Source organism: Schistocerca americana, chromosome X (genome assembly GCF_021461395.2).
Source record: "Schistocerca americana isolate TAMUIC-IGC-003095 chromosome X, iqSchAmer2.1, whole genome shotgun sequence".
Taxonomy (NCBI): Eukaryota; Metazoa; Arthropoda; class Insecta; order Orthoptera; family Acrididae; genus Schistocerca; species Schistocerca americana.
The window spans coordinates 111,952,661-111,970,627 of NC_060130.1; the positions used below are offsets into that span (position 1 = coordinate 111,952,661).

Here is a 17,967-nt window from a genome sequence, read left to right on the forward strand (position 1 = left end):
GGCATAATATTACAACTATCGTACGCCTCTCCTTCGTGTACAATGAGCGTTGTTGTTAGTAACAGTCGCTGCTTATGTCATACGAGTGAACAGTGTATTTGAATGCTGAAAAACTGTAGGAACGATTTATTTGACGTCGTTAGTTGTGTGCCGCACCTTGCGTATCCGGGGCGGCTCGTCGGAGGGCGGTGGGACGAACATGAGCTGCTCGGTGATGCGGTCGGAGTCGGGCGCCTGGTGCGGCCAGAGGCGCGCGGAGCTGGCCGGGTCGTACTGTGGCCAGCGCGAGCCGCCCGCCATGAACCACGGCCGCGCCCACGGCTGCTCGGCCAGCGCCGCCGCCGCAGCCGCCGCCGCCGACTCCTCCGACCACGGGGTACCCGCCCCCGCGGTCACGTCACCCACCACCTGAAACACCACACCGAGCTTCTAACTCGTCTCAACATTACTACTACCAAAAATACACTCTAAGGCTAAGCGCAAATTGAGACGAGTACAGCACGTGTGAAGTTACGGAAGTGCGTGCTGCATTGCGCCCCGCCACACGCGCTATGAGCGTCTCAATTTACGCCTAGCGTTTGTTTCCTTTTTTTTTTAAGCACGATGGAATTATAGGAACGGGGCGGAAATCGGTAGATGTGATGTACATGAACAGACAAACAAATGATTACAACTTCAGATAAATTGGATGATTTATTCAAGAGAAAGACCTCTACAAACTCAGCCAGTCCATACGCGCTGGTTCATCTCTGGCCCTTAAGCAAACAGTTACTCGGGTTGACAGTAATTGACAGAGTTGTTGGATGTGCTCCTGAGGGTATCGTGCCAAATTCTGCCCAAGTGTACCGTTAGACTATCAAAATCCCGAGATGGTTGGACGGTTGGATGCTCCAAACCTTCTCAATTGGGAATAGATCCGGCGACTTTGCTGGCCAAGATAGGTTTTCGCAAGCAGTACAAACTTTCGCTTTGCGCGGAAGGGCATAATTTAGCTGAAACGTAGGCCTAGGATTGTTTGCGATGAAAGTCGACAAAACGGGGCGTCCTGGGTGTCCAAGGCGTCCCAGACACACCTACGCTAGTCATCAGGGCTCGGTTCGAAGCGGGACACACCACTGAAGACAATTCTACTCAAGTTCAAAATTGTTCAAATGGCTCTGAGCACTATGGGACTCAACATCTGAGGTTATCAGTCCCCTAGAACTTAGAACTACTTAAACCTAACTAACCTAAGGACACCACACACATCCATGCCCGAAGCAGGATTCGAACCTGCGACCGTAGCAGTCACGCGGTTCCGGACTGAAGCGCCTAGAACCGCACGGCCACCGCGGCCGGCTCAAGTCAATGAGACTCTAAGTTGAAGACGTCTCTGGGGACGCCCCAGACAGCAGTGGGATACCGGTCTGACTGCCGCCCGGCATACGGTGCGGAAATCGGGAGTGGCGGTCTGGGGTGCCATTTGTTTTCGAGCAGAACCTCTTCGGTCGTCATCTGCGGCACCCTTACAGCATAGCGGTACGTCGACGATATGTTACGCCCGTTTTCTTACCCTTTATGACAAGCTACACTATGTGATAAAAAGTATCCGGATACCTATCTGAAAATGACTTACAAGTTCGCGGTAACCTCCATCGGTAATGCTGGCATGCAGTATGGTGTTGGCCCACCCTTAGCCTTGATGACAACTTACACTCTCGCAGGCATACGTTCAATCAGGTGCTGGAAGGTTTCTTGGTGAATGGCAGCCTATCCTTCACGGAGTGCTGCACTGAGTAGAGGTATCGATGTCGGTCGGTGAGGCCTGGCACGAAGTAGGCGTTCCAGAATATCCCAACGGTGTTCCACAGGATTCAGGTCAGGCCAGTCCATTACAGGGATGTTATTGTCGCGTAACCACTCCGCCACAGGCCGTGCATTATGAACAGGTGTTCGACCGTGTTGAAAGATGCAATCGCCATCCCCGAATTGCTCTTCACTAGGGGGAATCAAGAAGATGCATATAACATCAATGTGGGCCTGTGCTGTGATAGTGCCGCGCAAAACAACAAGGGGTGACAGCCCCCTCCATGAAAAACCCGACCACACCATAACGCCACCGCCTCCAAATTTCACTGTTGACACTACACACGCTGGCAGATGACGTTCACTGGGCATTTGCCAAACCCACACATCGCGACGCCACATTGTGTACCGTGATTTGCTACTCCACACAAAGTTTTTACTGTTCAATCGTCCAATGTTTACGCTCCTTACACCAAGCGAGGCGTCGTTTTCCATTTAACGGCGTGATGTGTGGGTTATGAGCAGCCGCTCGACCATGAAAGCCAAGTTTTCTCACCTACCGCCTAAATGTCATAGTACTTTCAGTGGATCCTGATGCAGTCTGGGATTCATGTGTGATGGCCTGGATAGATGTCTACCTATTACACAACGACGCTCTTCAACTGTCGGCGGTCTCTGTCAGTCTATAGACGAGGTCGGCCTGTACGATTTTGTGCTGTACGTGTCCCTTCACTTTTCCACTTTACTATCACATCGGAAACAGTGGACCTAGGGATGTTCTCGCGTACAGACGTATGAAACAAGTGACACCCAATCACGCCGGCCGAAGTGGCCGTGCGGTTAAAGGCGCTGCAGTCTGGAACCGCAAGACCGCTACGGTCGCAGGTTCGAATCCTGCCTCGGGCATGGATGTTTGTGATGTCCTTAGGTTAGTTAGGTTTAACTAGTTCTAAGTTCTAGGGGACTAATGACCTCAGCAGTTGAGTCCCATAGTGCTCAGAGCCATTTGAACCAACCCAGTCACCTGACCATGTTCGAAGTCCGTGAGTTCCGCGTAACTCCCCATTCTGGTCTCTCACGATGTCTAATGACTATTGAGGTCGCTGATATACAGTACCTGGTAGTAGGGGACAGCACAATACACCTAATATGAAAAACGTATGTTTTTTGAGGTGTCCGGATACTTTTGATCACATAGTGTATCCTGGGTTTACATTTCGTCATATTCGGATAATCCCTTTGTGGTGTGTCGTTTTCTTCTTTTTTTCTTAGAGTGTAGTTTTCAACACCGTGTTTCGGCAGAACGCCGACACCTTCAGGTCTAGTACATTATGTATACATTATTTTTTTGTGGTGAATCCTTGTTTGGATGTTGACTTCTGTTGGAGACCTAGTACACATCGACATTCCCGCGCCGTAGTACCTCAGCACGCCACTAGTGTGTAAAGGAATGGCTCAGCCCACTCATAAAGTTCTACCATACTGTGACAATGTGATGTATGTCAAAGGGTACCAGGTCTGCAGGCATGCACCTACAAACACACAATAAAATAATTACATAAATTTGTATTTTGAGGTGCTACTTGAAAATTTATGATTACCCTCGTAATTCGGGCAACCTCTGGATCGTATATAGGACGAAATTAGCACGGGTTAGATATTCAGAATAGATTGTTGCAATAGCGTTTATGTGGTGTTGAGACAATAAATATGTATTTTTCGTGACGAATTCATCGACACCAAATGCTCTACATGAAACATCCCTTGTCGTCGGTCGCCTCGGAGCTTCCGTAGCGTCCGGCGTAGTTCCACTCGCGGCACATTTAGCGCCGTGTCGTGCGCCAGACAAGTCACGCTACGTATAGCTCCGTAGACTACCTTCAGAACGTGTGTTGGTGGACCCGGATTATTTCTATCCACTACTACGCATACGTTTACTGAATGAAAGTTACCAACCTGGCACTGAACCGCCAGACGGTGTTACAATAATCGCTTCTTCTATGCCACTAATCAATGTTCCGTATCCATCGAACTACGAGGGCGTTCAATAAATAATGCAACCCTTTTTTTCTGAAAGGAGGTTGGTTTTATCCAAACTCCAATACACCATAATTATTCATAATTCTTTTGGCTACAAAACCCTATTTTTCAACATAATCTCCGTTACGCCACCTTACCTAGAGAGCTTGTATGCCCGCATGGTACCACTCCACTAGTCGATTTCGGAGCCAACGTCTTGCTGCATCAGTAACCTCAGAATCATCCACGTACTGCTCTCGATGGAGTGCATCCTTCCCTGGGCCAAACAGATGGAAGTCGCAAAGTGCGAGATCAGGGCTGTAGGATGGATGAGGAAGAACAGTCCCTTGAAGTTTTTGTGAGCTCCTTTCGGGTGCGCACAGTTGTCAGGCCTCGCGTTGTCATGGAGAAGGAAAAGTTTGTTTGCATTTTTTTAGTGAAGAAAACGCTGAAGCCGGCAGCGGTGGCCGAGCGGTTCTAGGCGCTTCAGTCCGTTACCGCGCGACTGCTACGGTTGCAGGTTCGAATCCTGCCTCGGGCATGGATGTGAGTGATGTCCTTAGGTTATTTAGGTTTAATTAGTTCTAAGTTCTAGGGGACTGATGACCTCAGATGGTGAGTCCCATAGCGCTCAGAGCCATTTGAACCAAAACGCTGAAGTCGTTTCTTCAGTTTCCTGAGGGTAGCACAATGCATTTGCAAGTCGATCGTTGCACCACGAGGAAGGGTATAAAACAGAGGAACACTTTCAGAAGACCGCGCCATGACTTTACTGGCTAAGGGTGTGGCTTTAAACTTTTTCTTCGGAGGAGAGTTGGCGTGGCGACACTCCATGGATTGCCATTTTGTTTCCGATTCGGAGTGATGATCCCCATGTTTCTCGCCCGTGACGATGTTCGACAAAAAATGGTCACGATCAGCTTTGTAACGTTCAAGTATTTCCGCACAGATGATTCTTCGCTGAATTGAGCAAGAGGTGTTTGATTATGAACCGTCGATCACCTCGAATGAGAGTGTCAGCACGTCACAACATTGTTGGAGTCACAGCTGTGTGCAGCTGGCTGGCCGGTCCGCGGGAGATTGGATAGGTTTGCGCGACCTTGTTGCGATGATGACAGACTACTCGCTCAACGACTCACCGCGCTTTTGTTCACTACCAATCTTCGTAGATATTCTGCAAGCGCCTATGAATATCTGCGATGCTCTGATTGTCCGCAAAAAAAAAAAAAAAAAAAAAAAAAAAAAAAAAAAAAAAAAAAAAAAAAAAAAAAAAAAAAAAATCCTCAATGACAGCGCTCTGCTTGGGACGCACGTGCGTTACAGACGCCATTTTGAAGGCTACGGACTTCATGAAGCTACAGGAGCTGAAGCGGAAATATTCATCGATGTACCATAAGAAATTACGTATTTTTACAACAGAAATTGGCCAAACAAAAGTGTGTGATTACTAACTGAACGTCCCTCGTACTTTTAAAAGACTCTCAGCTCCAACAACTGGGTGGGATAAGGAGCACCGCAACCGTCAGTATACAGTCTCCAATTGGTTTATACTACCTCCTCCATAAACAAAATTGGATAACAATCTAAAGTTAAAAGGCAGAAAGACACACACTAAAGCACCACAGTTTTCCACCGGAACAACTGGAATTTATTGCCTTCTATAAGATCTCACTAAGTCCATCTCATTATTATCGATAACTACCTCCAGCTAGTTCATCACAATATGAAACCTCCGTCCACGTACCGCCGGCCGAAGTGGCCGAGCGGTTCTAGGCGCTACAGTCCGGAAACGCGAGACCGCTGCGGTCGCAGGTTCGAATCCTGCCTCGGGCATGGATGTGTGTGATGTCCTTAGGTTAGTTCGGTTTAAGTAGTTCTAAGTTCTAGGGGAAGTTAAGTCCCATAGTGCTCAGAGCAGTTCCACATACCAAATTCTCGGTCATTAGCTCATCTCCTTTCTCAAAAAGTCCCGAAAACAGTCATATTGATCCCTCAGATTCGTCAATTCCTAACTTCATACATACTACACTTTTAACATCTCATCTCCACTCTACAGAGCCCGACGACTCACGTCCGACCCTCAAGAGGACAGCCGGCTGGCTTCCGATTTCGTGAGCTACCAAACTGCCCCAAGAAATAATCAGCCTCCACGACGGTATGAAGGCACTTAAATTGGCCGTTTCCTACTAACATTGATAGTACTTGCCGCACGGGGCTGCATACTGACAACCTTCTCAGTAGTCTCTATTCCAAAAGGTGTAAGCAGATACCGTCTATCCTATGAAAATTACTCGTCTTTGAAAGCAGGATGGTCGGTAGAGACCAGTAGCCATTTATCAGGGACCATTACATGCAGCCTGCAGAACAGCCTCCGTCCTTGGAAACTGCAAAACCAACGCTGTCGTTTACAATAGTGACCAGCACTAGTCGACGGTCGCGGCCAGGATATAATACCAGTATTTTATGGGGAATGGATGTTGTATGCCACCATGCAACCCTCGCAATACCAGAGGGTAGGGGGGAGGAGGGTACTTTGTGCCCACTGTTTAAAAATTTATGTAATCTAGTCATTGGAAAAAGTTCTTATTTTTGATGTGTTCTTATGCCAGGTTCCGTAAATGTTTTAAATTTCCTGTAACTTTTAACCAAAAAATTCAAGTCTTGGTAGTGAATGTGGATTTTCGTAACAAATGTCATATTCATAATTTCGGGTTCAGGACGCCTATTACACAGCTATGTATCTTTAAAAAGAGTGTCAACGACAGTTAACGAAAATTGTATTTTTAAAATTTTTTGTGGTGTTTATGTCGTATCCTTCCCCTTGGCGTACATTACGGGAAACGCGTCGGTATTGCCAAGATATTCTCAGGTACTGGACACTACTTACATCTACATCTACATACATACTCCGCAAGCCACCGTACGATGCGTGGCAGAGGGTACCTTGTTCCACAACTAGTAATTTCCATTCCTGTTGACTCGCAGACGGAGCGAGGGAAAAAATTTTGGAAATTTGTGGTAAGTCTCTATGAGACCAAACTGCTGAGGTCATCGGTCCCTAGGCTTACATACTACTTAACCTAACTTAAACTAACTTACGCTAAGGACAACACAGACACCTCTGCCTGAGGGAGGACTCGAACCTCCGACGGGGCGAAGGGGAGGGGGGGGGGGGGGGGGAGCCGCGCGAACAGTGACAAAATGCCTCAAACCGAGCGGCTACCCTGCGTGGCGCGAGGGATAACGAATGTCCATATGCCTCCGTATGAGCCATAATTTTTCGTATCTTAACTTCATGGTACCTGCGCAAAATGTACGCTGGCGGTAATAGGATCGTTCTGCAGCCAGCTTCAAATGCCGATTGGTTAAACTTTCTAGGTAGCGTTCTTCGAATTGAATGTCTTCTTCCCTCCAGGGATTCTTCCACTTCAGGTCCCGAAGCATAACCGAAACACTTTCGTGCTTATCGAACCTACTGGTAACAAATCTAGCAGCTTGCGTCTGGCTTGGTTCGATGCCTTCTTTCAATCCGACCCGATAAGGATCCCAAACACTCCAGCAGTACTCAAGAATAGGTCGCAGTAGCGTCCTATATGCGGTACCCTTTACTGGTCAACTACAATTACCTAAAATTCTCCCAATAAGCCGAAGTCGACCTCGTTCATATCGCTTCGCAACGTTGTCAGACAGGACTCTAGTAGTAATGCTGTATCCGAACTCTACGGGTTTGTTTTTCCTACTTATCCGCATTAACTTAGATTTTTCTACATTAAGAGCCGCATGCTATTGCCGCGCGGTCTGAGGCGCCTTGCTACGGTTCCAAGGCTCCTCTCCCCCCCCCCCCCCTCCCCCCGCCCGTCGGAGGTTCTTGTCCTCCCTCGGGCATGTGTGTGTGTATGATTAAGTAGTGTGTTAGCCTAGGGGCCAATGACCTCAGCAGTTTGGTCCCATGGGAACTTACCACAAATTTCCAAAATTTTCCACATGCCATTCATCACACCAACCAAAAATTTTGTCTACGTCATTCGTGTCGACACTTTCTTGTGCACCACAGCATCATCAGAGAACAGCCGCAGATTTCCACCCACCCTGTCCGCCAAATCATTTATGTATACAGAAATGGGTAACGGTCCTAACACACTACCCTGGGTCAGTCCGATGAAAACTCGCCGTCGAGGACAACGTACTGGGTTCTATTGATTAAGAAGTCATCCAGCCAGTCACATATCTGAGAGCCTATTCAGTACGCGTGTACCTTCATTAACAGACTGCTGTGGGGTACCGTGTCGAATGGTTTTCGGAAATCTAGAAATATGGAATGTGCCTGTTGCCCTTCATCCATAGTTCGCAGTATATCATGTGAGAAAAGAGCAACTTGGGTTTTCGCACGAGCGATGCTTTCTAAAGCTGTGCTGATTCGTAGACATGATCTTTTCGGCCTCTAGGCAATTTATTATCTTCGAACTCAGAATACGCTCCAGAATTTTGCAACTTATATATCAGTACCTATTTAAAAATAATGTTGTTAATAACTGTTAACAACCATTAACCAAATCTTTTGTGGTGGGCATTAAGTCACCCCCCCACCCCCGCCCCCTTTCGTAGTCCGCGTTACGGAAAATGTGTTGATATTGCTAGGGTTAAGCCGATTCTTTTCAGCGACAAGGTACAACCAGCCTTTCCGAAGGGCGTTACGCGTAGATATGTCATGAAATACGCTCGTCTTGGAAGAGACAGGTTTGTGGCTCACGTACCATAATGAAATTAGAAAATGGTTTGTTGCTCTGCACTGAATATTCTCTACTAGAAATAAATTGTACCTTCGAGGTACCTGTATTCATGTTGGTACAGACACGTGTTTTGAAGCAGAGATTAACAGTTTCCATTGAACATATGACAATAGCGATACTGCAAATTATACGAATAAGTAAAGATTATTTTGCTTCTATAGTTGCTTTCCTAAGCTTTTAGTATCAAATTTCTCAACTATCCGTTACGACACCTCGTTTTTTCTACATGTAACAGAAACAGGAGGGCACGACCGTTTGGAAGTTGCAGTGCGACTCTACATCATTTAGTGGCTAGTTGCGACTGCTTTATCATATTTTGGTCGAATGTAATTGAGTCATAATGGCTAACTATGAGTAGATATTCTCATCATGAGCCATTAATTATTCTACATTATAAGTATTAGTATGTGTACCCGTATGATATCAAATTCTCGTAAATTCATGAACTTGACGATAAAGAAGTACATATTTAAAAGAAAATACATTTGTAAGCTACTGTCATACGCGTCCATAAGGGGACTTGCTTCGCCCTTGCAATCCGGAATACCTGTAGAGTTTTTACTATGAAATTCTCATACACTTCTAGAAGTGAATGGCTAACCATCACCTACAAAATTTCGCTCTTTTGGCATGACATGTCTCGAAACTGAGGTACTCATTTACATCATAAATGGCAATTTGGCCCTCCTGAATAAATTTCTGCCAACGCTCATGGATGCAGTGTATATGTGGCGTTTATGCTGTTGGAAGGAAAGCCGGCCGCGGTGGCCGTGCGGTTCTAGCGCTGCAGTCCGGAACCACGGGGCTGCTACGGTCGCAGGTTCGAATCCTGCCTCGAGCACGGATGTGTGTGATGTCCTTAGGTTAGTTAGGTTCAAGTAGTTCTAAGTTCTAGGGGACTGATGACCTAAGATGTTAAGTCCCATAGTGCTAAAGCCATTTGAACCATTTTTTTGTTGGAAGGAGGGAAGGTTAAAGTTTAACTGCCCGTCGACATCGTGGTCCTTAGAGACGGAATACGAGCTCGGAATGTTCAGGGATGGGGAAGGAAATCGACGTGTCAAAGGAACCATTCCGGTTCAAATGGCTCTGAGCGCTATGGGACTTAACTTCTAAGGTCTCAGTCCTCTAGAACTTAGAACTACTTAAACCTACCTAACCTAAGGACATCACACACATCCATGCCCCAGGCAGGATTCGAACCTGCGACCGTAGTGGTCGCGCGTTTCCAGACTGTAGCTCCTAGAACCGTACGGCCACCCAGGCCGGCTGAACCATTCCAGCATTTGCATTTTACAGAAATAACAGAAAATCTAAATCTGAATGGCCGGACGTGGATATGAACCGTCATCCTTTCAAATGCGAGTCCTTTGTGCAAACCACTGCGCCACCTAGTTCGGTTATGCCGTTAGACGCAATACAATACAATAATAGGTAGCCAGAATGACTCAATTACGCTCGACCAGATGATGACAATGCTACGGAAACTAAACGCTGAACAAAGTAAAGTCACACTGCGTCTTCCTGTTAGTAATGTTTTCCTTTTCAAAATACTCAGAAGCCCTGGAATACGACCTACGCAAAATACGTCTAGATATCGTTGTTTATGAATAAGGAACTTCGTTTATTTTTTATCTATGTGCACTAATGGTGATCATTATTTCCTTTGTATTTTCAGTTATCTTACACTACGCTGCTTAAAAGAATACTGTGAATGAGGAGTGCAGTCTAAAATTTTCCTATTAAACTGTTTTTGCAGTGGTGACATGCTGGGTTTGTTCATATACGGTAGTTATACGCCATTTAAAATAAGTGTTATTTAATTGCACATTACTTGGTGCAAGCATTAAGGACTAATTAGTCTGCCGCGCGGGATTGCCGAGCGGTCTAATTTGCTGCAGTCATGGACTGTGCGGCTGGTCCCGGTGGAGGTTCGAGTCCTCCCTCGGGCATGGGTGTGTGTGTTTGTCCTTAGGATAATTTAGGTTAAGTAGTGTGTAAGCTTAGGGACTGATGACCTTGGCAGTTAAGTCCCATAAGATTTCACACACATTTGAACATTTTGACTAATTAGTGTTTGTGTTCGATAATTGATTACTGTTTGCAAATATCTTGCAGTCATGCATTGCATTGGAAAATTCAGAAAGTATGTGCAAATGGATAACGCAGAGTATTAGTGAGTGCCAACAGTCGGAATGTCAGCCAGGTGACATTTGACCTATGAGTTGCAATGGCGTTCATTTAGAAGGCTAATGGCGACGAATATGGGCCGTTAAAAGTCAGCTTGCAAAGTGCGGCGTATAGTACTTTTTATTGTTCCGCGTATTTGCATTTCTCCCCGTTCCTTGCACGGAAGAAGTATGGAAAGAATTACTGCTTATACGTCTTTTTCCTGAAAATTTTATTCTAATTTTATCTTCTGCGGCACGATGTGGGCGGCACTTAGGTGGCTCATGAAAGTTTGTGAACACCTTACTGAAAACTGACTGCTGAAATTTTCAACGTAGATTTCGTCAATTAGGTAAATTTTTTCAAATGTTTGAAACAAGTGTGTGACTGTCTGTGATATATTTGCTTGCATACACTGTTATTCCAAGCAGATAAAGATGCAATATATTTAAACTGTGTTCTAACATAGGCGGCAAAGTGTTTTGTAAGAAATTTCCGTTGTAGATAAATTGCAGTGCCCTATTATCTGTCCCTTTTTTCAAAAACTGGTTTTTGTGTACCTGTAAATGATTTTGTATTAGTTCCATTTCATAACTCCACCTACTGTTACCCGTATTTGTATAACAAACCTGTCTATAGTTGTAACTCAGTAATTTTGCAATCAAAGGCTATTACATTTTTACCTTGCGTAAAATACGCAAACTACATTAATCTGTACTAAAAACTTGTTGCCCGTCTTTGTATCTTGCTGGTATTTATTCAATATCTGACTGCATGTTGTTACATTTTTTTACTGAGTAGCACTTCTTCATAGATAACCGCGTCTGTGTGGTGTCTGAACTCGTATGTTCCTCTAAATCATTAAAACGTAGCATGCTCAGTAATTTCCAAATCACGCTTCCCAGCGGCACACATGGAATTACTTCTGGATGAGTGTAGAAAACTCCGTTCAGGATAATGTGTGTCTTTCTACCTGTCAAGAAGTTTTCAGTGTAGGCCAAAGACTGACATCAAACCCTGTTAGACCGTTTTTGTTTACCTCGGATCGGCACGAATTTGAATTAAGAGAGTTTAGACTGTCATGACTAGAGACTGGATTATATGCATCATAAAAACCTTAAAATATGCATGAAAACTACTTAAAATGCATGAAAAGTGTCGAAAAAATGCAAGATCAAATAAAAACAAAACATGATAGTTACTGTGTACATTGTATCTCAAAGTCTAACCTGTGCATATCACTTACGAGGTAGAGCGCCGGCCGGCCGGAGTGGCCGAGCGGTTCTAGGCGCTACAGTCTGGAACCGCGCGACCGCTGCGGTCGCAGGTTCGAATCCTGCCTCGGGCATGGATGTGTGTGATGTCCTTAGGTTAGGTAGGTTTAAGTAGTTCTAAGTTCTAGGGGACTGATGACCTCAGAAGTTAAGTCCCATAGTGCTTAGAGCCATTTGAATCTTTTTTTTTTTTTTTTTAAGAGCGCCGGCCACATGAGAAATTGGAACATTTAGAACGCTGATATCATTTTCTGGTAGAGGTTGGGAACGGAGTCTTTCTGGGATTGTTTTGTAAAAAGTTGCAAAATGGGGACGCATACCTTGATTTAAGAATTGTTCCTTCTGGGAGCGAGTCGCAGCGAAACAATCGATATGTACAGGACCAACTGCGAGGTATATCGCACGCAGAGGCCCTGTTCCAAATGTTCAGTAGTAAGCTTGTGTCTTCGATCGCTCAAAACATTTTTCTAAGCAGAAATGGACCGTTATACATCAACTGAGGTAACTGGGCAATATTTGAATTTGGGTGCTATGCTGGCACTTATTGTTTTGGTAAAAGTTCCCATTAATAAAACTATCAATTTGCACAAGGGTTCAAAGCCTACTTTATTGTTTAAAATGTTTTGAAACTTTGCTTTAAGTTTTCTTGGGAATGCCTCCGGCAATGAGGAGTTTACTAAAATAACTTTATACAACTAAATAGATGTATTCAACGCAAACCTTGAGTTTCAAGCTTTTAATACTTGCAGGTATATGGGGAAACTGAGTACTAGTCACAGCAGTGTCTTTTTTAATGCCGCAGTCATTAAAAACTTCCTTGCACTGGCAAACTGCCAAAGTCTCTGCACTATCGAAGTCGTTTACTACCCCTCTCGAAATGTTCATTGTAAAACAACACAGCATCGACACAGGTACCACAACGTGCTACCACTGGTTCAGGAGATAAAGGTACATTTGGTAGTTTTTCTTTGTAGGTCTTGTTGCGACCAGGAGCCTTCAGAAACACTTTCTTCGTGGATGAAATCAGTTGATTTACATTCACACATGTGGAACGTACTTCTTCAGCAAGGCGATGTACTCCATGAGCAAAGCACGTCACATGAATCGAATTGGGATAAAATATTCGGAGGGCTTTTCCTGCTTTGATCATATAGGGAGCAGCATCTGAAATAAACACGAACTCCCTTTCATCTATAGAAGATTCTGGAAATATTTTTCTAATACCCTCACTCACAAGTCTGGCGATCGTAGAATGATTTACTTTTTCAAGTTCCTTGCAGGCCGCTACATAGGAAGAAGAAGGCTCTTTTTTTAAAAGCACCAACAATTAAATTTGCAATATAACGGCCACAAGTGTCTGCAGTTTCGTCAACTGAAATCCAGATAATGCTGTCCTAGCGAATTTCTTCCAGAACATTTATGTAAATTGTCGATATATAATTTTTACGCACTGTTGATTCATCTGGTATATTTTGACTTAGGCAATATTTGCGTAGGAAGTCTTTGAGGATAGGGTTTGTTAATTTGCGAAGAGGAATATTGCTTGCAATGAATGCTTCACATAGATCCATGTTAAACCGACATTTTTGGTTACCTTTGGACAAATCCCAAATAGAACTTGCTGCTGACAGAAGTTGTTGTCGTGGTCATTTCTTCTGCATTCTTGCGATATGAAGAGTTGTCTTGACATTGTAGTCTATTTGAAACTTTTTTTGCACGAGATGTTTTTCTCTAAAACCCGACATTATAAAACAATTCTGTCGTATGTAAATTTTCCAGGATGGTCAGCTATCCACGAAACGACGTTTCTTTTTTTCGGGCGGCATGGCGCAAAACACGTTACACACTACACGTCGTTAACACGTTCAATTGTGTACAAGTAAATAGAAAGCTAAACTGAAACAATGAATTTGCGACTAAAGGCTTGCGTAGCTTAATTGTTGCCGACGCGTACAGCGGAGGGGATGAACCGGGGCTGCGGGCTCAGGAGCATTGACTCGGTCTGCCTGTTCCTGTTCCTCTTCCGTAATGATTTCGCTAGGCAGTGGCAACTCCGCACAGTTCTAGGTCGCGGTCAATCTGTGAGACATCAAAACTAGATCGATCAAGAGACCGCCTGACTAAATTTTTAAAATATTGTAAACGTAGAGCGCAAATGTGTATCGTCACTAGTTTTTAGTTAAGATCTGCAATAACCGGTGAAAAGGAGCCAAATCTGCAAATGCAACATTCAAATGCATATAATCCGGTTTCTAATCATGACATACCGACTCCGTCGATTTACCTCCTACAGTTGCTCTTCTGATATCATGTGTGAAACACACGAGTAGCATTTCGTACGATTTGTGGTTTCGGTTGTCACGCAGATGTCCACAGAGAAATTGTTTCTCATACATCTTACGAATTCAGAATACGTTGATACCTTTCATAGAGGAAGAAGTGAGTGATACATGGGCCACAACCCTACTGCCTGATAAAAAGAATGAAGTGCCCACAAGGGGAGGAGGAACCAAAATGAAACTTAACGGGTTGAGAGGGACGTGATGTTATTCCAGTGGTTACGACAATGGGTTACTTTTACAAAGAACTTGCAGTATGAACGCACTTATCACTGAGACTTTGCTCATCCACTGGCCTCGATGGATGCGCTGGGATGGGTGTCATAAAGCCGTTGTATCCTCTCTTGAGGCAAGCTGGCTCCCAAACCGTAATAACAGTTCCTCGATTCCATGCTAGCCGCACACATGTTCTATCGCGAACAGATTTGGGGATCTTGCTGGCCATCAGAGTACCTCAGCATCACGCAGACTGTTCACAGAAACACGTGCCACTTGTAGACGACCATTGTCCTGTTGAAGAATGCTGCCACGATACTGTCGGATGAGGGGTAACGCACGAGGACGCAGGATGTTCGTGACGTTCCGTTGTGTCGTCACGGTACCCTGAATCAACATTATCCGTGACCTGAAGTCAAACTCCACGGCTCCCCAAACAACGATGCCAGGAGTAACACCTCTCCAAAACATTGGAAGAATGGGACTTCTTCCCAGTTTGCCGCCTTACTCGCTGCCGGTGGTAATCTGGGCTAGTGCAGAACCGCGATTCATCACTGAACACGATGTCAGTCCATGCATCTCGTTCAAGGCACCACTCCAAACACAGCCATTTGTAACAGAAGGAGGCATTGCCCCAAGGGGGAGCGACTGCTGAAACTAAGTTTTTGGTAACAGCCACAAGTCGCACTTAATATTTTTTATTTACCGGTTTCGCTCTTCAGATCAACAACAGGATCATCAGAATATACACTCGAATGAAACAACAAGTTTACTTTTACCCGTCACTCTTTATTTATCTCCATGATACGTTTCGAAGGTTTAAACCTCCACCATCAGGTGGATGTACATTTGTTAGTATGACATATGTGTGTGTTTTACGATTTTGGGGGAACCTGTGGCACTGTCTAGTGGAGAAACGAAACACTATTTCAGAACATGGTTTTTATTTTTTTTTACAAAAAAACTGAATGTATCTAACAGTGAAAACAAAACAAGTAACCCGGCCAGAGTGGCCGAGCGGTTGTAGGCTCTACAGTCTGGAACCGCGCGACCGCTACAGTCGCAGGTTCGAATCCTGCCTTGGGCATGGATGTGTGTGATGTCCTTAGGTTAGTTAGGTTTAAGTAGTTCTAAGTTCTAGGGGACTGATGACCTCAGCAGTTAAGTCCCATAGTGCTCAGAGCCATTTGAACCACTTAAAACAACTAAAACAGAATACCTCTAATGATCACAGGTTCCTTTCACTGTCGTAACACATCACATGTAAACTATCATATTTTGTAAACAAAGATGTCATCTAAAAAGTATTAGATGCAAAAAACGACGTGCACTGAAAGAGAACCATTATCATGACTAAGTACAAGGAATATACATCATAACAGTGTCTGGTAACAGTAAACTTGTTGTTTCATTAGATATACAAAACAGTTACGCTAAAGCGTAAACTAAAATGTTGTAAATGTGGTAAAATATACCAACTAACGTAACGTCGATGTAAGTTTTCCGTATTATTTCAATTTAGACCTTTTGCAGCGTGTATTCTTATGTTGCTCTCCTTCATGTGAAGAGAGAGAGCGGTAAATAAAAAATACTAAGTGCAACTTGTGGCAGTTTTCAAAAACTTATCAGCCATTAGTGTTGTGGTGGTACTGGCTGCCTCAGCATGGGACAGTATTCCCTGGTCTGGCTGCTGTTAGACTCCAAGCAATGGTGCTGAATGTCTCAGAATATTGCAGGGAGTCCATTACGTTGATGACGAGTATGCCTGCCTTCACGTAACCATGCATTCCAACATCGGGACACTGCCACATCCGAATGTCCTGCACATTTTTACGTTCAACTAGACAGCCAAATGGAGGCCTGACAGGCTCGGTAACAACCACTAAACAGACTAATCTACTCTGGTGGCCATTCTGCACGTAACAGAAAATTTCAAACACCAGCCAATGGTGTGTATGTGTATGAGGTTACACTCACACCCGATCGTGTCTTCTCGGTTCTTCACTTTTTACTTTGTAAAGCAGTGTGTACACTGATGAGCCAAAACATTATCACCACCGCCCACCTCGAGGTTGTATGCTGTCTGGTGGCGCTGAGGGCACGTGATGCGGTAAGAAAAGTATGTGAGTGGAGCAGAGACGAATGGGGAATCATTCTAGCGACGATAAGTGGGGCAAATGCGGAAATCGTCCGACTTAAGTGGCTTTGACAAAAGCCGTATTGTTCTGGCCCAGTGCCTGGGAGCGAGTATCTCGGAAGCGGCGAAGCTGGTCGGCTGTTCGCGTGATATTGTCATGAGCTTCTATGGAAAGTTGCTGAAGAATGCTGAAAGCACGAGTAGGCGACAAGGAGTTGGACATCCATACTTCGTCACAGAAAATAGGGGTCGTAGGCTTGCCTGCAGGACAGGGGGCGGTCTGTGGCAGATCTGATGGCAGAGTACAGTGCTGGCTCTGACACACGTGCTTTGGAGCACACCGCGCTGAACATGCTGTTCCGCTGCAGATGACCCCTACGTGTCGCTATATTGCCCCAACAACATCGTCAGTTACGGTTACAGTGGGCACAGGATCATCGAAGTTGGACCGCGGATCAGTGGAGTTGTGTCGTCTGGTCGTATTAATCCCGTTTATTATTAAACCAGATACGCCGTCATTAAGGTGAACGACTGCCCGAAATACAGTATGCAGCGCGCCACGGACGCAGACCGGTGGGAGAAGTGTTATGTTATGGGGAACATTCGCCTGGGCTTCCATGGGACTTGCAGCAGTAATCGGAGGCACCAAGACAGGGTCGTCTAGAAGATGGGCAAAACTATAGACCTATATCTCTGACATCGATCTGTTGTAGAATTTTAGAACATGTTTTTTGCTCGCGTATCATGTCATTTCTGGAAACCCAGAATCTTCTCTGTAGGAATCAACATGGATTCCGGAAACAGCGATCGTGTGAGACGCAACTCGCTTTATTTGTTCATGAGACCCAGAAAATATTAGATACAGGCTCCCAGGTACATGCCATTTTCCTTGACTTCCGGAAGGCGTGCGATACAGTTCCGCTCTGTCGCCTGATAAAGAAAGTAAGAGCCTACGGAATATCAGACCAGCTGTGTGGCTGGATTGAAGAGTTTTTAGCAAACAGAACACAGCATGTTGTTCTCAATGGAGAGACGTCTACAGACCTTAAAGTAACCTCTGGCGTGGCACAGGAGAGTGTTATGGGACCACTGCTTTTCACAAAATATATAAATGACCTAGTAGATAGTGTCGGAAGTTCCATGCGGCTTTTCGCAGATGATGCTGTAGTATACAGAGAAGTTGCAGCATTAGAAAATTGCAGCGAAATGCAGGAAGATCTGCAGCGGAAAGGCACTTG

The 17,967-nt window shown here is 44.9% G+C and overlaps 1 protein-coding gene across 1 annotated transcript in view; it reads right to left on the bottom strand.

Annotated features, from left to right (window-relative positions):
* The window catches only part of LOC124555846 (glycoprotein 3-alpha-L-fucosyltransferase A), a 187,557-nt gene extending 187,257 nt beyond the window's left edge, over window positions 1-300 (bottom strand). Inside the window, exon 1 of the mRNA XM_047129911.1 lies at window positions 157-300. Coding sequence (XP_046985867.1) covers window positions 157-300 — 144 coding nt within the window. The remainder of the gene's footprint in view (window positions 1-156) is intronic.
* Between the last annotated feature and the right edge of the window lie 17,667 nt (window positions 301-17,967).